A 13,628-nucleotide genomic window follows, 5' to 3' on the forward strand; every position below is an offset into this window, starting at 1 on the left:
AGTTTGGGGACCCCAGAGTCTCAGGGGTTTCCCTTACACCAACTCCTGTGGCACTGGGTCCGAGTGCGTGTGCCCAGGTGAGGTTATGTCCGCATGTGAGCGTGTGTGGCTGCTGTGTCCAGGTGGGGATAGGGGGCCTTTGTGGGCCCCCAGATGCCATGGGGTGGGGGTGGGGAGGGCATTTGGCGGCAGCCTGTCATTTTCACCTTCCCCTTCTCTCTCTAGCCCTCCCATTGGGCCCACGTGGTACCTCTGTGGCTGGATGGGGGTAGAGGACATGTTTGCATGACTCTGTGGGGTCCTAGCCACATGCCTGGACCCACCAGAGTCCCCCATCTTCCTGCTGTATCCCCAGAGCCCCCCAGGTTTATCAAAGAACCCAAAGACCAGATTGGTGTGTCAGGGGGCGTGGCCTCCTTCGTGTGTCAGGCCACGGGCGACCCCAAGCCACGGGTGACCTGGAATAAGAAGGGCAAGAAGGTCAACTCTCAGCGCTTTGAGGTGAGTCAGCGTGGGGGGGAGGAAGCCTTGGGCCAGAGTTCCCCCCGTTCCCCTCTAGATGAGGCCACAGCCACTCAGCCATGGGAGACATCACAGATGCCATCCCCACATGGGGAACCATCATGGACAGCCGTGGCTGGGCACCCTCTCCCACTCCCTCCCTGCCATGTGGCCCCACCTGCCTGCTCAGTGAGGGCTACTTTAGTGCTGTGTGTCCTCAGGCAAGGCCCTGCCCTCTCTGAGTCTTTTCTCACACACAGCACCACTGCACACAGAAGGAAATTCACAACTCTGAGTGCATGCACGTGATCAGGCACACACGTCACAGCACACCTTTACATGCCTTTGCATGCCTGTCACATGGGCTTACATGCATGTGTCACCTACCACATGCATACTACACTGTTTGCTTGTCATATGTACCCAGACCCGGGTCTCTATCTCCAGCGCATTTATGCTGGACACCACACACTTGCAGGTACACCCTCAGCTCCTCTTCCAGTCACCCTTGGGACTGTGGGGGTGACCACCATCTCCCTAAAGCCCAAACTGGATGGGAACCTTTCTGGGACCCCAGCCTCACCCTGTCCTTTCTCCCCTGCCCCCGGCAGACAATCGAGTTTGATGAGAGTGCAGGGGCTGTGCTGAGGATCCAGCCACTGCGGACACCCCGGGATGAAAATGTGTACGAGTGTGTGGCCCAGAACTCGGTTGGGGAGATCACGGTCCATGCCAAGCTCACTGTCCTCCGAGGTATTGAGCTCCCCAGGGTGGGTGGGGGAGGAACTGGGCTGCGGACTTTGGGGACAAATACCAAAGGAGCCATGAAAGTGGCTCCACAGCCTCCTGCTTTGGATCTTTTGGAGGACCTGTTCTTCCTTTTCTGGCCTGTAACACTACCGGGGCCCAGAGCCTACTGGTGGGGATTTATTGAGCCTTTGCAGGAAAGAGAAGTGAAGGGGCTCGAGTCATCCTCATTTATTGTCTTGATCATGCTCTTCTGATTACAAGAGGCTGATCCAACTCAAATTGGTTCAAGTAAGAAAGACAGTTAATTGGTTTGTGTAATTAGAATGTCCAGGGAGTATGCTGGCTTCAGGTTCAGCTGGATCCAGCGGCTTATGAGTATTCTCAGGGCTCAGTCTCTCTCTGCCTCTTGGCTTTGTTTTCTTCCATATTGACTTTATCCTCAGTGAGCTTCCCCCGTCCCTCCCCAATTAGCTTGGGTCACATGCCCCTCCCTGAGCTAACTGTGGCTCAGGAGGAATAAATACTGTGATTGGCCAGGTTCCTCCATGGACCCAAAGAGTGAGTCAGGCCACATAGATGGTTTAGTAAGGGGTGGTTACCCCAAAGGAACAAAGATGCCACTTTGTAGCTGTGTGACCTTGGGCAAGTTAATGAACCTCCCTGAGCTGCAGTTTCCTTATTTCTAAAGTAAGGTAATAGGGGCCGGCCCGTGGCTCACCTGGGAGAGTGTGGTGCTGATAACACCAAGGCCACGGGTTCGGATCCCATATAGGGGTGGCCGGTTAGCTCACTTGGGAGAGCGTGGTGCTGACAACACCAAGTCAAAGGTTAAGATCTCCTTACCGGTCATCTTTTAAAAAACAAAAAAAAGGGCCGGCCCAGTGGTGCACTCAGTAGAGTGCGGCGCTTGGGAGCGCAGCAGCGCTCCCACCGAGGGTTCGGATCCCATGTGGAGACTGGTTCCCACTCACTGGTTGAGCGCGGTGTGGGCGCAACACCGAGGGTTGCGATTCCGTTGCCGGTCGCGGTACGGGCTCGACACCAAGGGTTGCGATCCCGTTACCGGTCACGAAAAAAGACAAAAAGGAAAAAAAAAAAAAAAGTAGGGTAATAATGACGCTCACCACAAAGGATAATTACGTGAACCAGATGAGTGAATGAAACAAGAAGTTAACACAATGCCACTCTTAGTCAATTCTGCTTCTCAGTTATTATTTTCATTACTGTTATTCTGGTTTTAACAAGGCAGCTGTCACCAGCCCTTCTGCAGCCCTTAGGTGGGTGGATTCCGCCTGTTGCCTGCAGGGACTTTCCAACAATGGGTCTGAGCCACAAGCAGCCGTTAGCTGGGAGGTTCCCACCTGTGGCTTCTGGTGTCCTTTTCACATTGTCTGGGGCAGCAGAGCTGTGTCCAGCTTGGAGCCCTATGAGGAGGCTTCACAGTGGCCCAAAGGGGGCACTTACTTAATCCCAGTCTCTGGTCCCATGAAACTGGGAGACAGGGCTGGCTTCACTGCCGTGCGACCTATACAGCCACACAGAAAGGCCCTATACTCAGTTTAAAGCTCTGCCGTTGCCGTCTGGAAATTCTTAATAATTTTCTAACAAGAGCCCCACAGTTTCATCTGGTGTCTGTCTGGGTCCCGCCCAGGGGTTGGGGGGTGGATAGAGGGAGGAGCAGGGGGAGGATTTCGCACACCCCGGCCCGCCCCCCTCCTCCCAGCAGATATTTTTGCCCTGACCTTTCCCAGACGCAGACAGAACAGCCTGCCTCCCGTGGTCCTGTGCCAGCCAGCCTCCACTCTGAGCGCTCAGAGAGTTAAAGACAAGCTGTGAATCCATTAACTGCCAGGGCTCTGCGAGTCTGGGAAACATGCTGCCTGTCCCATTCTGGCTTCCATTGCTTGTCTGTTTTGGGGCTGCCTAGAAGGACGTGGGGTGCTTGGGCTGGGCGCTGTCCTCTCCATCAAGGCCCAGGCCCTGAGCCCCAGGGACCCCCTGGCTGAGCCATCAGCAGTGGGGGACAATCTCAGCTCTGATCTGAGCTGCCAGGGTGGCTTCCAGCGCGGCTCCCAGTGCTTCCCACCCCCCTCCTCCTCTGCCGTCTGATTGTGGAGCCTGCTCACGCCTCCCGCGCTGTTGTTTTAATTAAACTCCGAGGAATTGGGCACAATGTGGTACGCGATGTACATTTTTGTTTAATTAGGAGCTCTCAGCAGCGTCAGGCAGCCACGGCCTCCCCCTGTACCCTGGCTGGCTGCGGCCCACACACGCTCACGGGGACCCCCACAGCCCTGCGTACACACGGGGAATGCTCGTGCATGGATAAGAGGGTGCAGGCACACACACGGGGGAGGGGCGCGCACGCTGCACACATGCACCCACACACAGTGTGGGCCTGCTAATGCTCAGCAGAGGCGCCTCTGGAGGCACACGTGCACACGTGTGAATACACATACACACACAGGAACACCCGCAGACCCAGCCTCGTGCACCGAGGCCAATTGAGGCTTAGTTATCCTGGCCTTAACCTCCAGTGACATCATAGGTGACCAATTAGATCCACTTGTGAGGTCGTCCTGGCCTGGGGTCCAGGAAGGATGGATGGGGCTTGAACCACCCCGGACAGGGTCTGGCTGCCCCCTCAGGCCACTGATGGCTCCAGACCTGGCTCAGGCGGGTTGCAGCTGGCATGGCACAGCTTTCTCTAGGTTCAGCCAGGGCTGGGATCGAGTCCTACATCCTGGTGGTATGACCTGGGACAGGTGCGCATCTGCCCGTGCCTCAGTTTCCCCTCTGTGAAATAATCCCTGTAGCTTCTTGTGCCTGGACAGCGCATGGTGCATAGTTAGCTCTCGGTCTTAGGGCTGGGGCTGTTTTCCCTCCAAGCAGTGACTCCCAGGCTGGGACTACAGTTCTCTCCTTCCACTGGGGAAACAGGTGTTGGTTCTGGCCCCTGCCCCCCTCTCCCTTGTACGATCTTGGCCTCTTGCCTCTCTGCTGCCTGCCCGGGCTCAGTTCTCTCTCAAGATGGTGGCCGTCACTCACCTCTGTCTCCAGCCTCCCCCTTACTGTGCCAATGTCTCTTCTGGGCTTTAGTAAGGAAGTGGATGTGTGTCGTTTCCATTTTACACAAATGGCAGCATTGTCTACACCAGGAGGCGGCAAACTTTCTCTATAAAGTGCCGGAGAGTAAACATTTTCAGCTCTGCAGGCCAGATTGGCCTCTGTCACGGCACCTCAACCCTGTCATCGTAGTAGGAAAACGGTGGTAGATGACACACAAATGAACAGGCAGTGGCTGTGTGCCAATAAAACTTTATTAACAAAAAAAGACGGAGGGCCGGATTTGGCCCTGGGGCTGTAGTTTGCGACTGTTGGTTTACATCATCTCTGACTTTGAACTTTGCACACTCAGCAACATCTCTTGGACTTTGTTCCAAATCTGTTTATACTGCGATCCCTCCCTCTGGTTTCTGGTTTCAGTATCCCATCTAGGGATGGTCTGGCCTCTGTATAACGCATCCCTATCCATGGATGTTTAAATCGTTTCCAAGATTCTGCTGTTACCACTAGCGCCTCAGGAATAACTCTGTGCATCGCTTCTTTAGTGCATGGGCATGTGGAGACTGCAGATGGCGAGCTGAGGGCTTGGGGGTCTCTGGTGGGTGGTACCAAATTCCCTCTCTCAGAAAAGAAAAATTTGGTTTTTTGTTTTTTGTTGTTTTTTTTTTAAAGATGACCAGTAAGGGGATCCTAACCTTGACTTGGTGTCGTCAGCACCACGCTCACCCACTGAGCTAACCGGCCATCCCTATATGGGATCCAAACCCGTGGCCTTGGTGTTGTCAGCACCACATTCTCCCGAGTGAGCCACAGGCCGGCCCCTAAAAATTTGTTTTTAATTGAGAAAAAAATTGTAAGCAAAACCAAATCCCCTCTCGCAGTTCAGGCTGTAGCATCCAGTGTTCCTGCCAGCTGTGGGTGAACTTGCCTGCTTCTGTTTCTCGTTCTTTGGCGTCTTGCTTACTCTTTGGTCCCTTGTCCATCAGGGATGGATGAGGCGTATTCTCCTGCTAGAGCTGCGGTAACAAAGCACCACAGGCTGGGTGGCTTAAACAGCAGACACTTACGCTCTTGCAGTCCTGGAGGCTGGAAGTCCTAGATCAAGGTGTGGGCAGAGTGGGCTTCTTCTGCGACCTCTCTTCTTGGCTTATCCATGGCCGTCTTCTCCCTGTGTCCTCACACGGTCATCCCTCTGTGTGTGTCTGTGTCCTAATCTCCTCTTAATAAAGACACCAGTCATATGGGATTAGGGCCCACCCTAATGACCTCATTTTACTTTAATCCCCTCTTTAAAGATCCTTTCTCCCTGTCAGTCACATTGTGACATTCTGGGGGTTAGGGCTTCAGCATAGGAATTTGGGGAGGGGACACAGTTCAGCCCATCACAAGGAGCTGATGGCTATTTTAATTTGTGCTGAGGAGGCTGCCCCTAGCCCAGCAGGTGGACCCTTTGTCCACTGAGGATGACAGGCCAGAGCAGAGCTGGGGGTGGGGGGGGTGTTAGCAGTTGCACCTGGAGGCTGAGGCCGCGGTGCTGGAGATGGAGAGTAAGACGTGGGAGCGGCCGGCCCACCTGGGAGGCCCTAAGCTGCCTCCCCGCCCCGGCGTCAGCCCCCGCTGAATTAGGGCATGGAGCCTGTGGTCGCGGTTTGCAGAGCTCTTGAATGGAGGCGACCCATCAATTAGCCCAAAGGCACGTTCCCACCGCTCATGGGAACTCAAGGACTGAGAGTCCCCAGGGAGTTTATTTTCCCCCCTTGTACACATTCCCCCCTCCCTGGCCCCAACACACACACGTCACCCTGAAGGGAAGCTAGACCCTGGCCAGCAAAGAGGGCTACTGAGGACGGGGGCATGGTGCCTGTCATGGTGTTGATAGCAGCTGGGATTGAGTCATTCAATCATTTATGGAGCCAGGCCCTGTGCTGGGTGCTAGGGACCCTGCAGTGACAGATACATCATCACAAATGGAGAGCGATGCTCCAGAGAAGTCGTTTGGGAGTCTAGGGGATCTATACCAGAGGAGCATTTGCTAGTCCGAGATGATGTTTGGGTAAGTGGATGGAGGCGGGAACGGGGATTCCAGGCCAAGTGGACAGCAGAAATGGGCGACCCAGGAGAGAGCTGCTGACTTCGAGGAAGGCAGGACCAGCATGGCTGGACTAGAGAGAACGAGGGGACGGAGGGTGCAGGAGACGGGGCTGCCGAGGCTGGCAGGGGCACCAGGGTTCCTCCAGAGGGTCGGGGGGGCATGGAAAGGGGTCCGGCGGGGGGGCATGGGTTTTATGTGTAGGAAAGCTCCCTCTGGCTAACCCAGGCTCTGCACCCTCAGCACTATGGGTACAAGGGGCTGGATCATTGCGGTGGGGCTGTCTCATGCAGTGTAGGCTGCTGAGCAGCATTCCTGGCTTCCACCCACTCCATGCCAGGAGCACCCCCCACTTGCGACAAGCACAGATGTCCCCGCCTCAGCACTATGGGTACAAGGGGCTGGATCATTGCGGTGGGGCTGTCTCATGCAGTGTAGGGTGCTGAGCAGCATTCCTGGCTTCCACCCACTCCATGCCAGGAGCACCCCCCACTTGCGACAAGCACAGATGTCCCCGGACATTGCCCAGTGTCCCCCAGGAGGCAAAATCTCCCTATTGAGAACTGTTGGTTTAGCCTGTTGCCCTCCCATGTGTCCCTGATGGGAGACTGAGTCTCCCAGTTGCACAGAGAAAGTGTCAGGCCATGGCAGATTCCTGGGTCCACAGCTGAGGTCACAGCCAGGCAGGGACTAGACTAAGGACCGGCCAGTCCCCAAGCCCCAGGCCTGGAGGGCTGGCCCTGCTATACTCAGGCCTCTGTCCTGTTTCTCCCCTGTCTCCACCTTCAGAGGACCAGCTGCCCTCAGGTTTCCCCAACATTGACATGGGCCCCCAGCTAAAGGTGGTGGAACGGACACGGACAGCCACCATGCTGTGTGCCGCCAGTGGCAACCCTGACCCCGAAATCACCTGGTTCAAGGACTTCCTGCCTGTGGACCCCAGTGCCAGCAATGGGCGCATCAAGCAGCTGCGATCAGGTGAGTGTGGGTGGCTGGAAGGATGTGGGAGGCATGGGGGCTGGCAGAGGAGCATCTCCAGGGCCCAAGCTCTGAGACTAATGGGGTACAGACAGGCAGGGGTGATGGACCGCTATGGAGGATAGTAGGGGGAGAATTCTTCAATGCCTGACCAGTGGGGATATAATGGACCCAGACAACATGCACAGGGAAGGGACCTATAGAGGGCTACAGGGGGAGAGTGTCTCCAGTATTCAAGCAATGGGGTCTGAATGAGGCACAGACAGTTGTGGGTGATAGGAAGCCACAGAGAAGGGTGGGTATCTACAGTGCCTAAGCAGTAGGGAGCCATGGAAGGTGGCAGAGGGAGAGCATCTTTTATGCTGAAGCAGTAGGCATGTCCAGTGAAGATATAATGGAGCCCAGGCAGGTAGGGGTAGAGGAGAGCTGCATCAGGCAATGGCAGGAGAGTATTTCTAGTGCTGAAGCTGTGGAGGCAGACTGAGCCAAGACAGGTGAGGTGATGGGGAGCCATAGAAAGCTACAGGGAGAGAGTGTCTCCAAGGCTGAAGCAGTGAAGACGTAGTGGGCCAAGACAAGCAGAGGGTGGGGGAGGGTTGGATCTGTGATGGGCCACAGACAGGCCATCCAGCCTGTTCATTCAGGCCCCGGCTGGGCTAGGGAGACCTTGGGACAGAGCACAGGACCTAGCCACCTCGGGGATGGTTGGTTCCACAGCTGTGTCTCGCCAGAGCCACATGCCTCATCTGTGAGTCCATCTGCCTGGGGGGCTGTGTGTGCATTGCTTCTGTCATTCAAGCCTCACGACACGTCTGCGTGTGTGTGTGTGGGCTCCCTGTGCTGGCCTGCCCTGCTTCCTGTGTGTGGGGGCACAGGTGTGCAGGCGGGCTATCAGCACACCTGGGTCCACCTTCCCACTCCCAGAGCAAACCTTGTCCATGTGCATCTCAGTCACACGTGCATCCCAGGCACATGCACACAGGGCAGTGACCCGTGTGCACATACTCTGCACCTCCCTGGTGCTCGTGCGTGGGGACTCAGGTGTGGCATGGTGTGTCTGTGTGTTGGGGCACACATGTATGCGTGTCTTTGTCACAATTTGTTTTTTCAGTTGCACAGAGCATGAGGCCCTGCCCCTGTTCGGGTTCCTCTTGAAATCACCCTGCACCTGCCACGCACATCTCTTTGCTTTCTCTCTCCCCTTCCTTCAAGGACCCCACCCTGGAAGCCATCCGTCCCTTGCTGCCCATCCTCTGCTTTCTGCTATCCCCCAGCAAAGCCCCCAGCCCTGAAAAAGGGGCAGACGTTGAGCCCAGAATTTCCTCCCTGGAGAGACCCGGCCTGGGAAGAGAAAGCACTTTCCTCCTGTCTTCGAACTGTCTGGGAATATTTGCAGCGCGTAGGGCTCAGCAGACGTGGGGCATCCCATTGTCTGAGGCTAGCTTCTACCATCAGAGCTCAAGGACAGGAAAATGATTGAGAGCACGGAGACCTCAGAGCCTGATCTCCTGGGCTCGGGCCAGCTCTGTATCCTAGCACAGGCCACCCTCTCTGAGCCTCAGTATTCTCATAAAATGCACCTATTTCGTAGTGTTATTGTGACGTGTCTGCCGTGATATGCCTGGCACGTACTCAGTGCCCAGTGCACGTAAGATGCTCTATGAGATCATCATTCAGACTTCCTCTGTCTGCCCCACCCCGCCCCAGTGAGGATACAGGCTTCTGAGTAACCATCATTAATGTTCCTGTTTTCTTTTCTTGTCCCTCTGTTGTAAACGTTCAGAAACCTTTGGTAAGTCTGATTTCTTCACCACGTCAACAACTAACGCCCCTCTCCTTGACCCTCTCCTGCCTCCCCACCAAACTAACAGCCACTGTGACAGTAACTGTGACCCACCCCACGTGGCATGTTTACTAACTCCCCCCCCCCAACTGGCCACCCAGGCCCCCCGCAGCCGGGCACCAGTGGGCTGCAGAGAGAGATGCCCAAAAGGAAAAGAGGAAAAAAGACAAGTCCATGAGGGGAATCCTTGGGCTAGTGGAACCTCACACCTAACAGAGTCCCCCTGTCCCATTGTGGGCCTTAGCACTGCTGGAAAAGGATTTAATTACAGAAGTTTGGGGGCTGGGGCTGGGAGTAGGGTAGGGAATTTTCCAGCTGGGCTGGTACTGGGTACTTCTCACTGACTTTTCCCAGCATCCAGCCTGAATCCCCTGAAACCAACTGCTGGGCTAATTCTTACTAAAGTGAGAGTGACTAACATTGGCCCACGTAGTCCTCTCTCATCTTCCTCAGGGTGGGATGTGGAACTACCTTTAGTACTTGAGACACATTCTTTACACTCAGTATAGTGGCCATAGGCGATTTGGTCCAAAGCCCAGTTCCTCTACCATCATCATCAGAGTGTAGTGAAAACAGTCTAAAACAAGGGCCGACCTAGATTCCCACCGACCCCCGTTCCAGTTCTCCATGGTGTTACCATAGGCACATTCCCATTTGCTCCTGTGTAAAGCAGGCAGAATGACCTCATGGGGTTGAGGATATCTCCAGTGATAATATGGGAGCCAGAAAAAGTTTAGGCGAGAGGGTCCCCAACCTGGGAGGCTGGAGAGCCAGGTTTGAGATCCACTCTTGCCACTGGCTCATGGTGTGGCCTCAGAAATTCCCTGGCCCCCTCTGGGCCTCAGTTTGCCCATCTGTGAAATGGGCCTGGGCCATGCAGAAGAAGCTGTTCTTTCACCTGTCTAGCGACTCCTGGCAACTTCTCTGCTTGGTCTTGGGGGTCTGCTTGTCCCCAGCCAAGTTATCAGCCCTCATCAGCAGAGAGAAGTTGGCCTGCCCCCTGTATCTCCCTAGGAAAATGAGCTGAAGGTATAAAATTCCAGCCCAGGACTTTGTTTTCCTGCTCCCCAGTTGTCCTGCTCCCAGGGCTCACATAGACAAATAGAAGACAGGTCTTTCCTCTTTTCCTTTTGGAAGTTAACAAGGCTGCAGGGCTCTCCCTCTGCCCCGGGTTCCCCTAGCCTGTTCTTCCTACTTAGCCTGTGTCTGTACCACCTTCCCTCTGCTTTATTAATGCCCGGCCCTAGGGCACTAACCCCTCCCACCCCCGTCTCTAACAAGATTCCTGAGACCCATCACTTCCTGTCCCTCTGGTCTGGACTTGGAAGCAGCCCCTTACTGGGCCCCCCAAGAAGAAAATAAAGAAAGGAGGTCCTGAACCTCCCACCCTTGGCCCAGAGAAAAAGTAACCAAAGGGGCCAGGCCAGGCCAGGTTGACAAAGCTCCCCAGGGCATAGAGATGCCCCTCAGGCTAATCCAGAGAGGCTTCCAGACTCAAACCCAACTCTCGGAGATTGCCACCTCCTACAGGAAGCCCTCCTGCTTGACAAGCCCTCATGCCTCCCTCGCTCCTCGGAGGCTCCCCCTGTCTTCCTCAGCAAAGCCTACAGCATCCGAAGAGATGAGTCTAGGAAAAAGGAGTTAGAACTGACCTCTCCCACCATCACTCCTAGTGACTTCCTGTGGTATTTGTCCTTCCTGTACCTATTAGTTTGGGGGCGCTGGATTATTAATGTTTGATACCAGGAACAGGGATCTTCCACCAGTGGGTAGAGTAAAGATTGTACTGAACCTGAAAATACAACTGTGGCTATTTTGGGCTCGTCCTGCCAGTAGACTATAGATACAGAAATGAGTAATGGTGCTGGCAGGTGTAATTGACTGATCATGATGGAGACATACGGTAGTTGCACAATAATGTGACCAAGATTCAGAAAGGCTAAAATTTACATGCAAGTTGTTTGTTGTTTTCAGGCCAGGTGATAACGCTGAGCAGGAAATTGCAGCAACCATACCTGACAAGGAGAAGAACAAGGGCTTGGCATATTCTGTCATGAAGGTTTGTGTCATACGTCCAGGCAAGTCACCAGGCCTAGCTGATGTGCTTGCCAAGGGTGAGAAAAATTTAGAAAGGGTAGTGAATGAGGGAGAAAAATAATTATTGCCTTGGGACAAGCTAAGGCAGTGGACACTGTAGATTGTTTCACTAACTTCCATATTATTCATTTTTAAAAATGACTCGTGAATACTACATTGAAGAGTTTGTGCTAGAGTAGAATTGAAGAAATCGTGGACAGCCAGAACTGTCAGTAGATCTTAGTACAAGGGGTAGATTATATGAGGTTTTTTTGGTGAGAAAAGTGGCATTCCCTAGGCTAGCTCTGACTTAAATCAAAGCTCTGGTGGGTAGTACTTGAGCAAGTGGGCACGACCCATCTCAAATGCCTGCCAACACTCTGCTTTTCGGGTGAGGGAGTGACTCAGAGCTTTTTCGGAAGCCACAGAAACTTGCTGACCCTTCAAACATGTGCAGCCTAAAATTGCATAGAAATGAAAACCTACTGAAGCCATCTTCAGAGAAAGGAGGACAGGAGTTATTAGATAATTGGACCAGTCTCCATTTATGGTGAACATACTAGGCACATTCTATACAGTTACTCTAAAGGTCCTCTGCAGGTTTGCACCTCAATTACCCACAGAAAGAACCAGTTCATTAATGCATCTTTTTTTTTTCCTGCTTTTTTTGTTTTTTGCTTTTTCTTCTCACATGCCTAATACATCCTGTTCTCTCGCTACTGCTTGTTGTGATTACCTCCTAAATAAATCATCTGCACGCAATTTCTGGTTGCAAGATTTGCCTTTGGGAAGACTCTAAACCAAGATTACAAACAAGAACATCTATTAGTACATGTAATGTAAATGTAATTATTTCTGCTGAATATTTTTGAAATTTATTTATTGGCTGTTGTGAACTGTATGGGGGGTGGTGTGCATGTGTAGAGAAAAATAGAGGATGGAATTAATGATGTAACATATTATTTATTTTGCTAGGCTGTGGACAGAGCAGTGAACACAACAAACATTCTACCCTCTTTCTAAAGGAAGAAGGAATTTAATTTGTTCAAATAATTGAAGTGTGGCTAGAGTGTTGTGTTCAAGGGAGATAATACCTTAGGACTAGGGAGAAGAGATTATTAGGGGCCAGAAAAATCAAGATCTTAAAGACCATTGTTTAGATATAAGCAAGGATTGCCATGATATGATTTTTGTTCTAAGACAGGCACAAGGACGCCACTTTATGTAGCTGAGAAATGATAGTATCATTAGTATAGTAGCACTGGTTGTAAAGAAAACAAAGTACAGTAAAGAAATATTGTTGATTTGCAACTTCCAGGGATTACAGATGGATTAGATGAATTGGACAGTAAGAAAACAGAGGAATTAGAGTTGTCCTCTAGATTTCTTGTTTGAGCAACTGTATAGATGGTGTAAAATTGACTGACATGAAGATTAGTGAAATTAAGGCATGGAGAGAATTAGAAATCAAGGATTCTGCCTTGGGCATGTACATGTAAAATTTGAGAAATCCAGGAGACATCAATTATTGATATTAAGAAGTAATTGTATTTATGAGAATTTAGCTAAGAAGAGAATTCAATATGCAGAGAATGTTCTAAGAAGGAGATATTTTGTTTATTTTCTTTTAAGTTTACATGGTTCAATCACAGGAAATTACAATAATCCTAAAAGCATCAGTTCACATTCAACTGAAATCGATGGTTGCAGTCAGCATAAACAATAAATACAGAAAAGTGCTATTTTAAAAGTTAGAAAATAAACATTTTAACCATTTTTTGAATTATAGACTTTTAATATGTTTGCCTGGATTTTTGTCTGTTCTCGAAAATAGACTAAAGGTATTCCTTTATAAATGATAAAAAACACCTATGACATATGTCAATTTTATATAGTACATTCCACTCATTGCATGTAATAAATCTTTAATATAAAGCAATATACAAGTATTTACATAAAAAACGATTTTTCTACGTTTCACTAAGCACATGTTAGACAAATATTAAGACCATTATTTTGAAAGGGTGCTGAATTATTAACCTTTTCTGAACTCTCAAGTTTCAGTAAGTGTGGCTCTGATAATGAACCAAACAAGCAAGCTGTCACTCAGGCTTCCTATCTATGTTGGACCTAGAAAAAAAGAATCAATGTTTTCTGTGCTGAAAAGATTTGGGAGCTACAGTCCAACGCAAATTTATATTTGTTCCTAAGGATCAAAAGTCATAGCCTTTTGAAGTAGGAAGAGAACCTTGTTTATACACCTAGATCAGTAATTCTTCAGCACTTTTTTTTTTTTTTTTTAATTTTCTTGTGACTGGTCATTAA

The 13,628-nt window shown here is 51.4% G+C and overlaps 1 protein-coding gene across 1 annotated transcript in view; it reads left to right on the forward strand.

Annotated features, from left to right (window-relative positions):
- The window catches only part of PTPRS (protein tyrosine phosphatase, receptor type, S), a 69,453-nt gene that overhangs the window by 6,171 nt on the left and 49,654 nt on the right, over positions 1-13,628 (forward strand). The window contains exons 2-4 of the mRNA XM_008571519.1: positions 356-501; positions 1,113-1,254; positions 7,196-7,384. Coding sequence (XP_008569741.1) covers positions 356-501; positions 1,113-1,254; positions 7,196-7,384 — 477 coding nt within the window. The remainder of the gene's footprint in view (positions 1-355; positions 502-1,112; positions 1,255-7,195; positions 7,385-13,628) is intronic.

This window comes from Galeopterus variegatus, unplaced genomic scaffold (assembly GCF_000696425.1).
Source record: "Galeopterus variegatus unplaced genomic scaffold, G_variegatus-3.0.2 Scaffold695, whole genome shotgun sequence".
Classification (NCBI taxonomy): domain Eukaryota; kingdom Metazoa; phylum Chordata; class Mammalia; order Dermoptera; family Cynocephalidae; genus Galeopterus; species Galeopterus variegatus.